At 39.1% G+C, this 14,305-nt stretch overlaps 1 protein-coding gene across 3 annotated transcripts in view; it reads left to right on the forward strand.

Moving 5' to 3' along the window:
• SPATS2 (spermatogenesis associated serine rich 2) overlaps positions 1-12,736 on the forward strand; it is a 139,109-nt gene extending 126,373 nt beyond the window's left edge. For all 3 annotated transcript variants that reach the window (XM_078156814.1, XM_020966128.2, XM_078156813.1), the window contains 4 exons: positions 657-766; positions 8,201-8,303; positions 10,287-10,501; positions 11,569-12,736. In XM_078156814.1, coding sequence (XP_078012940.1) covers positions 657-766; positions 8,201-8,303; positions 10,287-10,501; positions 11,569-11,910 — 770 coding nt within the window. In that variant the 3' untranslated portion in view covers positions 11,911-12,736. The remainder of the gene's footprint in view (positions 1-656; positions 767-8,200; positions 8,304-10,286; positions 10,502-11,568) is intronic.
• The last annotated feature ends 1,569 nt before the right edge of the window (positions 12,737-14,305 follow it).

Raw genomic sequence — 14,305 nt, forward strand, 5'->3', positions numbered from 1 at the left:
TTCTCAACCTAGACAGTTCATATCCAAGTTGTCCCATAAATCCTTAACGGGAGCCAGGCTCCACCGAGAACCTCCAGACCTTGCCTTCTACCCTGCTGCTGAACCTAGACCTTTCCATCTGCCTTGCAGTTGATCTTTCTTTCATGTTGTCCCCCTCAATTTAAGAATAAGCTCCCTTGAGAGCAAGGACCAATCTTACTTTTTCTGTTTGCATCTCCAACATAGTGCTTGGCACACAGCAAGTAATAATAAATGCTTTTCTTTTTCATTCATTCCCTCAGCTTATTGATGACCTTCTTGGAGATGTCTTACCATTACCTTAGCACCATTTCAACACACAGGCTGTCCATCTGCTATATCTCCCTCATAGTATAAATTTGATCTCAGGTGCTGAGTGACATTCCTTTAAATTTGGCTCTGAGCAAAATTTAAGAGGGAATTCTGGTTTATGTTTGTTTACATAGTATTACTTTTGAAGACCAAGAGTTAAACTTCTGCCATCAAAAGCCCTTCAGAAGGGTTGGGAACATCGGACCCTTTGGTACCAGTGTTTCAATCTAGATGAGTGCTAACCCTTTATCTAATATTGTTTTGCAAAGAACCAAATTTCCAGGGTTCAGTCTTCTAGCAACCTACCTTTATTTTTTTCTCTTTAGTGGAAATATTGCTCAGCCGACAAAAAAAAGCTGAGATGCTCAAGAAGATGACTGATGTGGCTGTTCGAATGTCAGAGGAACAATTGGTAGAGCTTAGAGCTGACATCAAGGTAAAGACTTCTTTCTGCCCATCTCATAAATTTCTTTGATTTATTATTAGTAATAATAATAGCTGGCACTTTTATGGTGCTCTAAGGTTTACAAAAATCCCTTTACATATGTTATCTAATTTGATCCTCGCAACAGCCCTGTGAGGTACGTACTGTTATATTATCCCTGTTTTGTAAATGAGGAAAGTGAGGCTGAGAAGTGAAAGGGACTTGCCCAGGGTTACACACATAGTAAATATAAGGCAGGATCTGAATGCATGTCTTCCTGTCTTATGTGTTCCAGCATTTTATCCACTCTGCCATCTAGCTGATGTCTCAAATAGTTTATGCAAAAATATGTAATGTATTTTGTAGGGTTTTTAGTTTCAACTTCATGGGGAAAACTAATACTGATTATCATTGGGAAAAAAAAAAGTCTGATTGTGTATCTTGTTAACTAATCTGTTTATAAAGATCATAGGTTCCATGTTCAGGCTTCTTTCTCTTTTAGTTCCTTAAGTAGAGAACAGTCCTTCTTGGTCTAGGTATCAAGAGTTCTAAGAAAGCTTGGTGAAGGTTCCTGGCCCATTGTAGAGGCAAGCTTTCTATAGCAATATATAACAACAACCAGTCATAGAACATAGAAATAGTATGATATGACCTTTCCCCTGTGCTCTCTCCCAACCCTTTAGGTTTATTGAAATATTCAAAAGGAAGATTATCGCTGTTGTGCCTTTGAAACAGACTCTGTAAATTAAAATACAAAGTGGTATTCTGGGTATGAAAGCCCCTCTTGTTTCTCAGGAAATTAGTGCTATAGTGTGCCTACTTATCCAGTCCTACTTCTGACTGAAATTAATTTAATTTTGCACCTTTTCCTGTGCAACTAAAACCACAGGCAAATTTCTCAAAAATTCTCCCACTCATTTATACATGTCAGTCCCATTCAGTTCTCTGGGAGAAGATGGAAACCCCCTTGGAATTGAATAGATAAGAAAATCTGGCTCTGGCGCAGCTTCATCTGTTTTTCTTCCTACATGGCTTAAAAGCTTCTGGAAATATTTCTGCAGACTCACTAAGGATCTGTTTCTCTCCAAGTTTTTGGTGTACTGAAGTAGGTGCTGTGCAGTTAAGTATTTTAGAACTCAAAAATGCCTCAAATGGAGCTCACTTTACTTCCCCTTACCTCATTAAATCTTTTGCGCACCTGAGTACCAGGATTTATTTTACAGTTATGAGAATGGCAAGAAATCAACCTAGTTTCCAGCTACCTCTTGGGAATGAATGTTACCTCTTAATTAGGACTGATGTGCACCATTATGTAATATGTAAGAAATTAAGAAATATGTAAAATTCCTCTTCCTATACTCCCAGTCCAGCTAAATTGGCTGTTCTGTTTTTCACATGTGGTATCCCCATCTCTGTGCCTTTTCAGTGGCCATCCCCCATTCTTAGAATGTACTCACTCTTCATTTCTACCTTATAGAATCCCTCACTTCCTTCAAGGTGTAGTTTAAGGCTGCTTTTTACACCTTTGCTGTTCCCTTCCCCCTCCCCAACAACTGCTAGTTCCCTCTCTCTCTAATTATCTTGTATTTGGTGTTTATTATATACATATTTATTCCTTTTTTTAATTGTGTGTTTTTTAATCATCAAAAAACTATATTCTATCCCTACAACTTTCCTTTTCCCATTTGAGAACAAAAGAAAAGCAAAACCCCTGTTACAAACATATATAATTAAGCAAAACAAATTTTTGCATTGACCATATCCAAAAAAAACCCATCTCGTTCTATACACGTATAAAAGTCCTTCACCTCTCTTATCAAGAGATAGGTAGCATGTTTTATCATTAGTCCTCTGGAATCATAGTTGGTCAGTACACAGATTAGACTCTAATTCTTTCAGAGTTGTTTGTTTTTACCATATTATGGTCACTGTATAAATTGTTCTCTTGTTTTTGTGCACTTCACCCTGCAGCAGTTCATATAAGTCTTTCCGGGTTTCTCTGAAACCCTTCATCATTTCTTACGGCACAGTAGTATTCCATCAGATTCCCATTCTTTGTGATTTCAAAAAGAGCTATAAATATTTTTGTATATCCTTAGGGTTTGTTCTGCCTTCCTGATGCAGTATATCACCTGTTGAGTGAAATGAATTTCTGTATTCAGCTATGTCTGTGTGTTTTGCCATCCTTTGACTAGAAAAGATGAGAATGAGGTTCAAGTGACACTCATTCCCCCGACTTTGTTTTTGTATATGTCTACCGATGCACCCTGATTTTGTGAGATAAATTTCCCTAACCTTCCCCCACCCTTCACCCCCAATGGATTCCTCTTCTCTCTTTCCATTCTTTTCTTAAGATCATCAAGACATAATAGAACCACTGCCAGGCCTGTCTAATTAGACTCCCTCTATGACCCCTGATAATGATTAGGTTCAGAGGGGACACATGTATCATCTCCCCCTATTAGAATGTAAGCAGTTTAAGTCCCTTCTGGTTGTTTATTCGTGTTCACCTTTTTAAGTTTCTCTTAACTCCCTTGTTTGAGCTTTTTATTTTCTATACAGCTCTGGTCTTTTCATCAGCAATGCTTGGAAGTCCTTTATTGTATTAAAAATTCATTTTTCCCTCATGGGATTATACTTAGCTTTACTGGGTAAGTTATTCTTGGCTATAACTATATATATCCTTTGCCTTCTGAAATACTGTAACCTAAGTTCTCTGCTCCGGAGTGGTGGCTGCTAAATCCTTAAGTACTTGAATTCTTTATTTCTGGCTGCTTGCAGTATTTTTCGTTTGACTTGAGAGCTCTAGATTTTGGCTATAATGTTCCTAGGAGTTTTCATTTTGAAGTTTTTTCAGGAGATTGATTCTTTCTATTTCCACTCTGCTCTCTGACTCAAGGGATCACATAGTTTTAAGATTTCTTAAAATATGATGTCTAGGTTCTGTTTTTGGTCTTGATGTTCAGATAGTCCAGTGATTCTTAAATTTTTTGTCTCTTTCCAGTTTAGTTGTTTTTGCCTTGTCTTACATTTTCTTCTATTTTTCAAGTCTTATGACTTTGTTTTAACATTTCTTTTTGCTCATGGCGTCATTTACTTCTAGTTGATCCAGTCTGTTTTCAGGGAGTTTGTTGCTTGGGCAATTCCCTTTCCAATTCTTTCTTTCATAGCTCTCGTTTCCCATTTTTTCCTCTAGTACTTTTATTTCATTTATAAAAGCGTTTTAACCTTTTTTAAAAACTCTTTCTTCATCTCTTCCAGGAATTCTACTTGAATTTGAGCAAAATCTGTGTTTTTTCTTTGAGCCTTTACTTAAAGGTGTTTTAGAGTCGGTTTTCTTCTTCTAGATTTGTGTCTTTAGTATCCCTGTCACCATAACAGCTTTTTGAAGAGGGATTCTTTTTTGTTTGTTTGTTTGTTTGTTTGCTTATTCTTCCAGCCTACTTCTTGATTTTGGATTTGATGTTAGTTCTGGGCTCTATGAACTTTTGAAGGGATGGTCTGGGTTGATCCTATTGCTGATTTCTTGGGATATTGATTGAGAGTTGTGTTATTCCAGTTTCAGGAACAGCTCAGGCTTAAGACTATCTGAAAGCTTTCAAAATAGTGTGATCCAGGGCAAAGTCTGATTGTTACCCCCTTGATTTGAGTCTGCAAATTCCTGACCTGAATTTGGGTGTGAACAACAGGACACTGCTGCTGGATTCAGTCACTATCAACCAGCTGGGAAGCTCTTCAGGTTCAGAATGACAGAACTGTAGCTTCCCCTTTGATGTAGATTCCTTCTCCAGTTATTCCTCTGCAGGCTTCAGACTAGTGTGGAAGCTAAAACTAAAACACCCCCCACCCACCCCACCCCACCACCACCCACCCCCATTCCTAGTGTCAGAACTTAACACCAATGCTACTTTCTTCTGAACTTATTTCTCTCTACCACCTAGTATGTAGGATAACTCCTTACCCCCAGAGTGCCAACCCTAGGCACACATGTCCCTTCCTCAGTCCACCCTATATCTGTGATCTGGAACTGGATATTGGCCAACAGAGCTACCAGATGGTACCCATTCCTGTTGTGGTGCCTCTGTATGGGTACTGGGCCTCCTCTTGCCCTCATGCACAGCCTGTCCCTACCAATGCAGGGAGTACTCCATGCAGCTGTTCCCAGTCAGACACCATCTGTAGTGTCCACAGACTTCTCTCTATCTGTTTCCCTGTGCAAAGTGAGTCATTGTGACTTTCTTGGATTCCCCCATCAGAATTCAGTCTGGTGCATTTTCTAGATCTGTTTAGAGGAGTTTGGGGGTAGGAGAGGTAGAACTTGCTGTACTGCTTTCTGCTGCTCCACTATCTTGGCTTTGTCTTTTATATTTATTCTTTATATGCAGATTTATGTAGATAGTGTCCCTCCCAATAGAATGTAAACTCTTTGAGAGCAGGGATTGTTTCATATTTTGACTTTGTATCCCTAGCACGTGTGACAGTACCCAATACTAGGTATTTAATGGAAGATGCTTAATGAATGCTTATTGATTTATTGATTGGTTTAATTAGCCTGTCAGACTGCCAGTTTTAGGGCTCCATCACAAAAGAGCCCAATCACATGTCCTGAAACGTCATAGATTTAAGGCATTTCTCTGCTGAAAGCATCTAATAACAAAGTCTAACATGTAAATGGCCATTTGTCTCACCCACAAGCCCTTTTCTTTATGATACCAATCTGTTTCTAGGCTTTTATCTAGAATGGATGTAACCCTACATCTCATCTGTGCCATTGATGAGATTGTGAATGATTACAGCATTTTTGAAGCTCCATTATTGTATTAAATTGGTTGGGCATGTTGATATGAACTGCTCCTTTGGAAAGGAAAGAGAAGGGTTTTTTCCAGAATAGAACAGTAGTACTTCTTTTGGTCAGTTCCACTTCAGTGACTGTCTTCTGTTTGGGATGTAGGTTTTTTCCACATCTTTTTTGAGCTATTCAGCATTCAAGTTTGGGTCTAAATTTTACAGCAAAGATTCCCAGGAGGCTAGTTTGATTTTGATTTGGGAACTGTCTTGAGGGGTTGTCTTCAGCTCCATCATAATGGCAAGCAACCTAAAACTATATGTTGAAGTAAACCTTCTACTCCCCCTTCACATATCAAGGCTTATTTCTCAAGTATCACTGAGTTTCCATAGGGCTATAGCTGGAACAAGGGAAAAATCTTCTGAGAGGATTGAATTACTTGTAGCAAAAGCTATACTCATTTGCAAAATTACTTTTTGAACAAATAATTTACCTTCTCAAAAAATCAAAGATTTATGAACCATGGCTTGTAGAGAGTAAAAGTAAGACTCAATTTGATAAAATATACCAAATTATCCCTTAATAGGACTGCTCCTCATAGCTGTCTGTTTGTCTGCTTCCCAGTTTATTTTGCTGCCTCTGTTTCCCATGACTCCCTTCTAGCTAGTAAAATTCAGTAAAAGTAAACCCAGGCACGTTCTTTCTAAGCAAGATAACAGTTTATTAACAAGGCATGAACCTATTAATAAAGGGGTCTAATGACTGCCTCAGTTTCTAGCCAAAAGACAAAGAATTGAAGGTGCAACTCATTCTTATAAGTATAGAACAAAGAACAGAACAGAGTAGGTTAGAAAATAATACAGTTGGTTATAGGGTTGACAGCATCATGGAGGTGAGGGCAGCATGATTGGTTACATTAAGGAAAGTGGGCATACACACATGGGCTTAGGACCACACCCCTCCCTGTCTTAGAGAAATGATTTGTGGATTTATGGAACCCAGCTGCTTCCTGAAGCCATTGACCAGGGATGTGGACTCACTGGCTCCTGGTGGGCCAAGACCACCTTTAACTGGGCAAAGATAAGCAGAGATGGGACCAGGTCAGCTTGTGTGCTTTCAAGGATAACACACAGATGTGATGGAATTTCTCAGGAGCTGAAGTTATGAGGGATAACAAACTTCCTTGGCACACAGTGATTTGCAGATGGCGCTATGATAACAGTTACCTTAAAATTAAGAGTGTTTTATGAGAGTATTGAACTTCTAAACTTTAGCTCAGTTTTTCTTTAACTAGCAGTGATCAATAGGGAGAATAAACTGTGACATCTAAGTTGTGAGAGAAAGACAGCTTTTGAACTCATGAGTTTCTTCACTCAGAGGCAAAGAAGCAGCTTAGGTTTGTTATATGAGGTTTCAGAACAAAATCATTTACAGGGTGGAATCATATATAAAATACAGGCTCAAACTTACAAAATAAAATCACTTACGCAGTAAAATCAAATGGAAAATACATAATCAATGGATGATTTTAACACCTTCCATAAAGTAGAAAAATGAGAAGTAACCAATGGTGGAAAGCCAATCTCTTATGTTCTTTTCTCCTTTCTCTTTTCCTTATGATCATATTGAGAACTTTGACCATCATATAAAATATATAGTTCCACACAGCCCCCAACCTACCACCCTCTGTCCTTTGTTTAAGAATTTTGCAAAAATGAGTTAAATTGCAAGAATCTAAGACATCTCCAAAAGTCTCACAATGGAAAATGCTGTCCACATCCAAAGAAATAACTATGGAGTTTGAATGCAGATCAAAGCATACTAGCTGCTCTTTTTTTTCTTCTGTTATGTTTTGTTTCCTCTTTCTTGTGGCTCCTTCTATTGGTTCTGATTCTTTCTTACAACATGACTAATGTGAAAATATATTTAATAGGAATCTATACGTATAGCCTATATCAGATTGCATGCCATCTTGGGGAGGAAAGTGGGGAGGGAGGGGGAGAAAAATTTAAAGCTCAAAAGCTTATGGAAGTTATTGTTGATTAATCAAAATTAATTAATTTTTAAAAATGAGTTCAATTTCAGACCTCTGTTAGTGATGAAAGATACATTTTTGGACATGGCCGTTAATGGGATTTTGTTTTACTTAACTATGCATATTTGTTATGAAGGTATTGTTTTTTTCTTTTTTCTTTTCTTTTTTTCCTGAAATGGAAAGGAAGAGATGAGAAGGAGGGGGGCATTAAGAGATAAAAGTCTTCCCCCACCCTCTTAATGAAAATACAATGGGAAAAAAGCTAGAAGGAATCACAAACAAACTAGGACTCTTTGAATCTATATGTTGAATCCATTATGTATTTTAAAAGAAAAGCAAGCTCTACGTAGTAGAAATTAGCATTTTCATATACAGCCCTTTCCTGTTCTGTGGTGTATATGGGAATGCTATTTTTATTTGGTGTTTAAGTTCAGGACTGAAAAAAGAAAAGGAAGAGAAAATTAATAAAATTATTTACTCTTCCTACTAAAGATTGTGAACTTTGAGGCAAAACAGAGAAAGGATATATAGTAAACAAAATTTCATTATGTCTTTGTATGGCAATGAATAGGTTCCATTTTAAATGTTTATCTCCCCTGAATATTTTCCTTTTCCTTCTTTTCAGCACTTTGTTAGTGAACGTAAATATGATGAGGATCTCGGACGGGTAGCCCAGTTCACATGTGATATTGACACGCTGAAGATGAGCATTGATTCATTTGGACAAGGTGAGATAGTGAGACTATTGGTGCTGAGTAGGGTTGGTGATAAGAAAGAGTCCTTCTAGTGGAAGGAGGGACAAAGCATGAAGTGCTGGTTGAGTCTAAAGTCCTAGTTTCTTTCCTGAAATTCAATAATATAAGGCACTTAAATCCTCTTTCCCTAAGTTTCTTCATCTATAAAAATGAGGTTGGGATGGTTGTGGAATTTAGCACGATACAATGGCAGAAAATTGAATTTAGACTCAGAGAAGCTGGGTTTGAACCCTGTCTCTGCCACTTACTACCTGTGTGACCTTGAACCTATCATCTCACCTCTCTGGGCTTCAGTTTTCTCATCTGTAAAATAAGAAGCTTGTGCTCAACAACTACTAAGGTCCCTTCCAGTTCTCAAACTGTGAGCTTTAGAAAATGCTTTTAGGACCTGCTGTAAACATTTTTAGCTCTGTAGATATGACTCCTCAGGTATTTTTAATTTACTATGATAAGTCATTTGCTTCTGTACAAAGAATTCTATTTGGCTGGAGATCCTTTTAGACTTTTTGCCTTAACAATAATAATAATAAAAGCTAGTATTTCTATTAGTGCCCTCTATGTGCCAGGCAAAACATTTTGCAAATATTATCTCATTTGATCCTCACAAAATCCCTAGGAGGTAGGTGCTATTATTAGGCCCATTTTGAAGTTGAGGAAACAGACAGACAGAGGTTAAGCCACACAGCTTTTGGGTGTTTGAGTTCAGATATGAACTTGGCTCTTTTTGACTCCCAAGCCCAATGCGCTACATACTATGCCGCCTAATTAATCCTACAGGTGAAAGATTGGGCCTGGGGCACCCATGAAGTAAGAGCCAGGGATCTAGGTCTGAGGAGTATGAATCAGGCGGATTGCTTGAGTTCAGAGTTCTGAACTGCGGTAAAGCTACGCAATGTCTGACACCCTTGGAAGCAAGGCCTGCCAAGCCATATAAAAGGTCTCATACTGATCAGTAATGGGGATGAGCCTGTGAATTGCCACTGCACTTCCATCCTAAGCAAGCTAGGTAGACCCAGTCTCACAGATCTTATTATTAGTCCCATATTGAAAACAGAAGTCTGGGAGAAATTTTCAAACCATTGAATAAAACATTTATTTGGAATCTTCCTGGCATGAGTTTATTTCTGTTTTACTTGGAACTAGGAGTCATTTTTGTAAAGAAGAAAAGACTTTGGTAAGATATATGAATTGTGAAGATTATTCCAACTCAGCTTTAACTCCTCTGTCTTATTCCTCTTTTACAAAAATGTGTATTTTGTAATGTTCCTTGTGTAGGAATTTTTAAAATTATTTATTTTTAGCATTTTTAAAAAAAATTTTAAGTTCCAGATTCCTTCCTTCCCTTCAGTCCCCCACCTATTGAGAAGACAAATAATATGATATTGGTTTATACATGTGAAGTCATGTAAAACATTTCCATGTAAGCCATGTTCTTGCATAGGAACTTGAAAAAATTGCCTATCTTCCTATTTCCAGATTCAATCAGGTACTAGAACTTAAGTCCACAGGAGGTGAAAAGGTATCTGCCAAGAGTCACCAGTCAGATTACGAGAGATGGGGGTGCGGGGGGAAGAGTACTGCTATTCTCAGGTCTGTTCTTTGGTCCTAGAATGCCTCCTCAGTATTATAATTATTATTTAGTCTCCACAGAATGGTGGAGTATGTTCATCCCTGAGGCTTTCTTACCCATGCTCTTGGAATCTATATGTAAGGAAGACAATTCAGTTTTTAGAACAATTAAATATCTATTGTTTGGGGAGGAGACGAAGAAGAAATTCTTTCCTGGGGTCAGGGCCATAATTTTTCCTTTAATACCTCAAACTGTTTTTCCTGTAAAATGTCATTAGGCAGGGTTGGTTTTTTTATCCTCTTAAACTTCTCATTGAGAAGTGAAGAAAGGGGGAAGCTTCATTATTCCATGCCCTTGAACATGAGCTATTAATGTTTGCCTTTTAGTGTCCCATCCAAAGAACAGCTACTCAACCAGATCCCGGTGTAGCTCAGTTACATCTGTGTCGTTGAGCAGCCCCGATGATACAACTGTTCCGTCCAGTTCCACCTGTGCCTCTGCTCCTAGCCTTACAAACGCCAACAAGAAAAACCCACCGACAGGAGAGATGCCTCCTGCTGTAGCAAATCCCAGCAGCCGGTCCTACCAGCCTCATAGAGAGGTAACTTGACGTTCCCCAGTGAGTTTGGATGAAAAGCCATTGTATTAAAAAGCTGACAGACTGATAGCTCAAAACCACCCAGTTTTCAACATGTGTTTAGCTTGATTTCCTTCCCTCTTCATACTGTTCTGAACCCCTCAAGTCCCACATAGTTACAGAGGGAGCATTTGGTACGTTCTCAGCCATCAGCTGCATTTTTCGTTTTGGCAGTCATCCTAGCTGCTGTGGGCTGAACTGCCCATTAATTACTCACAGCAGGAATTATGCACTGATCTCAAAGTAGGCAAGCCCACTAGAGGGCAATAGAAGACACTTCATTTTAATCTTTCTTCTGAAAGCAGCTCCCTACCAATATAGCACAGGACCAGTAGAAGAAAAGGGAAATGACCAGGATTGAGGTAGAGTAGATGGGGGGTGGAAAGCAACGGCCTGAAAGTTGAAATCAGTCTCAGTCCTTGAGGGAAGAATTTTATCATTTAGTTTGGAGGAAAAACATTTTAGAAATCAAAATCAGTGTTGTTTTGTTTTTCTAAGAACTTATAGCATGTGTAGCAGTCTTGGTATCTAACCTACTACGCTGTAGCCTCTTTAGGTTCTAGTAAGAAAGATGCACTCATTTTATGTCACTTTGTACACAGTAGCATGATTTCATCTCAAGTCTGTGGTATAATGAAGCACTTTGTAATAGTTTTAATTAACATCAAATAGGTATGTATTCTCTTTCCAAATTTCTTCAAATTGTAAAAAAGGTCAAGACAATGATATGACACCCATCCATGGTAGACAAGAACAAATCCTTGAATGTGTTCCTTTGGTAGTATTCTCTTTCATACATTCCCCAGCCTGTTTCTTGGGTAAAGAGGAGGTTGGGGATGGTAGAGAGATTAATAAACACTCAGTTTTCATGGGTTCTGATGCTTTAGTTTGGGTTGGGGTGATCGATTGCTTTCTGCTAAAAAGAATCTTGAGAGATACCCAAGTTCCAGTCTGGGAATTCCTAAGTAACACTTCTAAGGACAAGACACTGTTGCTGATATTTATTCAAGTCTGTCTTCTTTGTTTTCCAGGTGTTGCAGGGGAATAGGAGAGGAGGGCAAGGATACCGTCCCCAAGGCCAGAGGTCTAATGGCCCCATGAACCAAGGGCGACATGACAACATGGGCCGTTACCGAAATGGCTCATGGTATCAGAATGGGTCCAGATATCAGAATGCTCCACAGTCTCCAGGAAACACAAATGATCGAGAGCAGACCCACTCAGCAGGGACCCATGGAACTGGAACCATCGTGGAGCCAAGCCAGGCCAGCCCCTCATCCAAAAAGGGGCGTTCAGGCCCAAACACCGCTGAAAATAAGGGGCTCCCTCAGCGCAAACCCAGGGCCTGCCAGCCTGAAGCAGTGAACTCCTGAGGGGGATCCCATTAGGCTTCTTCCTTTAATGCAATTCAAATTGATAACTGGACTATAGGAAACATGTAGTTAGGTTTAATAACAAAGAGAAGTTTACATTTATCATTTTTGTGCCACTCTAAATATTTTTGTCTCTTCCCATTCCCTGTTCACTTTTTTCAGAAGGGAGGCTGTTTTCTCCCTTGTCTTATCAAGTAAGATGGATCAGTCTACTTGGTCATTTTCAACCGGGATCAGAGGCAGCTGTTGTTAAGTCTGCCTAAGGCAAGAAATCCCCTTGCCCAACACCCCATGCCTTCTCAATTCTCTTTAGAGGCCTGAATCACTGATTCCACTTTGGGGGCTGGATTCATGAGGGGTCTAGTCAGACCTTGCCCTATTGTCTTTCTAGTCCAGGCAGATGCCACAAATACCTCCCAGGGTGGGAACACTTTATTGGTTGGAAGAAGAATTTCAGGCACATTTGGGATTCCGCTTCTGTTTCCAGTGTGTGCTGGAGAATCAAATTGGGTTTTCTATCTTGCTTGGCACTATAACCTAGCCTGCAATCTCTTTTCCAAAAAAGTGAAAGCCTTTCTTCCTGTGATCTTAAACAAAAAGCCAGGAGGCTGGTGGGAAGTCATACAAGTAAAGAGAAAAGAAAAAAAAGTTTCCATGTTTTAATGGGGGTGGGAATCTTTTTTTCTCCACCTCCTAAATTTCATTCTGATCCTGAACTAAATTTATAGCAGCATAATTAGCAGTGCTAATACAAGGTGTTACCCGTCAAAAAATTACTACTGTCACTCTTTATAGTTGTATAAATAAAAACAATCGCATAAATGTTCTCACATTTGGTGCTTCACAGCAGCAATCGACTTCATTTCATTGTTTCTTGATATGATTTGTTCTAGGCTAAAATGAGGGTGTCTTGTTCCCAAGGGCCAGAGAGATCTTAGAGGCAGTCTAGTCCATCCCAAAGAGGTTAAATAACTTGCCCCAGGTAACACTGGAAGGAGCCGTTGGAGGGTTTCGGCCCTGGTCCTCCAAATTCAAAGGCAGTACTCTTTCCCTAGTGCCACATTGCCTTGTTATCCAGTGCTTAGATTGAAAACCAAATTAAAATATGGAAAGGTACAATAAGCAGATCAACTTGTTCTGTGTGGGAAAAGGAGGAAAGAAAAGTTAAGGGTGACCTTTCAAAGGACCAGCTTAGAAAAGTCACCTTTACTGCCATTCGCCCCTAGTCAACAAACATTAAGCCCGCTCTGTGCAGGCACTGAGCTAAATTCTGGGGATACAAAAAAAAAAAAAAGAAGCAAAAAACAAACCAGCAAAAATAGTCCCTCCTTTCAAGGAGCTCACATCCTAATTGTACAAATAAGCAAAGATTGGCACAAGGGATTGTGCCAGACTAAGATTAAGGAATCAATTGAAGACCACTCATCCTTTCTCATATTCAGTTAGAGGAAGAGTGAGCATTAGTAGTGTAATGTAGCCCTCCCTATACCTGACCAGAAGCTGCAGAATCCCCTCCCAGAGCCTGCAGTTTAAAAAGGGTGGTGCTTTTTTGTTTCCCTCTAGTCTGAAACACAAACTACAAGTAGCCACCACACAGACCTTAGCAACCACTACACTCTGTGGCTACAGCTGAGCTAGTGGGGTTACAGTTGTTTGAGGGACTTGTGTGCATGTGTTTATATACACACACGTGTATATATGTGTGGGGATTGTGTACACACATGCACTCTCACATAAAAAACTTAAGTCTTTATCTCAGGGACTGACCTTAGATCCTAAGAGTACTGTCCCCTCCTACTTGAATTGTAGATAATCTGATGTCCAATTAGCATAGCAGCCTGCTAGGTAAAAGAGTCTTTCCTGCTTTTCTGAGTACTTGCTTATGCTGGCTTGAAAAACAGTCATAGAATCTGAACAAACCTTGAGGGATTATGTATTTTGTTGGTCACTTCATGAGAGTTACAACTAACATGTGGACAAATGAATAGCCGTGGTTTTTTTCAAGTTATCCTTTAAATCAAAATGCCTTTGTTCTGTCTCAGAATTAAATCTGCTTTGAGGAAAAGTTTAAACTAATTCCAAAAACCAATTTAAAATTAAAACCTGGCTCGTGTAATGTCACATATCCCATGATTTTTCCCTCAGTGAAGATTTTGGCTTTTGGAGAAAAGTATGAAATTCTTGGTACCACCCAGAATCCTTCCTTCTACTAGGAAAGGAAGAAGGGAATGAACGTTTATGTAATACCTTATTATGTGCCAGGCACTGGCACAAATTGTATTATAAATATTTGATCTTCACAATAATCCTGGGAAATAAGTACTATTATCCCCATTTTTCAATTTAAGAAACAGGCAAACAGTTAAGTAACTTGCCCAGGGTCACAGCTAGTAAT

Source organism: Phascolarctos cinereus, unplaced genomic scaffold, assembly GCF_003287225.1.
Source record: "Phascolarctos cinereus isolate Bilbo 61053 unplaced genomic scaffold, phaCin_HiC Scaffold_1;HRSCAF=81, whole genome shotgun sequence".
In the NCBI taxonomy this organism is placed as follows: Eukaryota; Metazoa; Chordata; class Mammalia; order Diprotodontia; family Phascolarctidae; genus Phascolarctos; species Phascolarctos cinereus.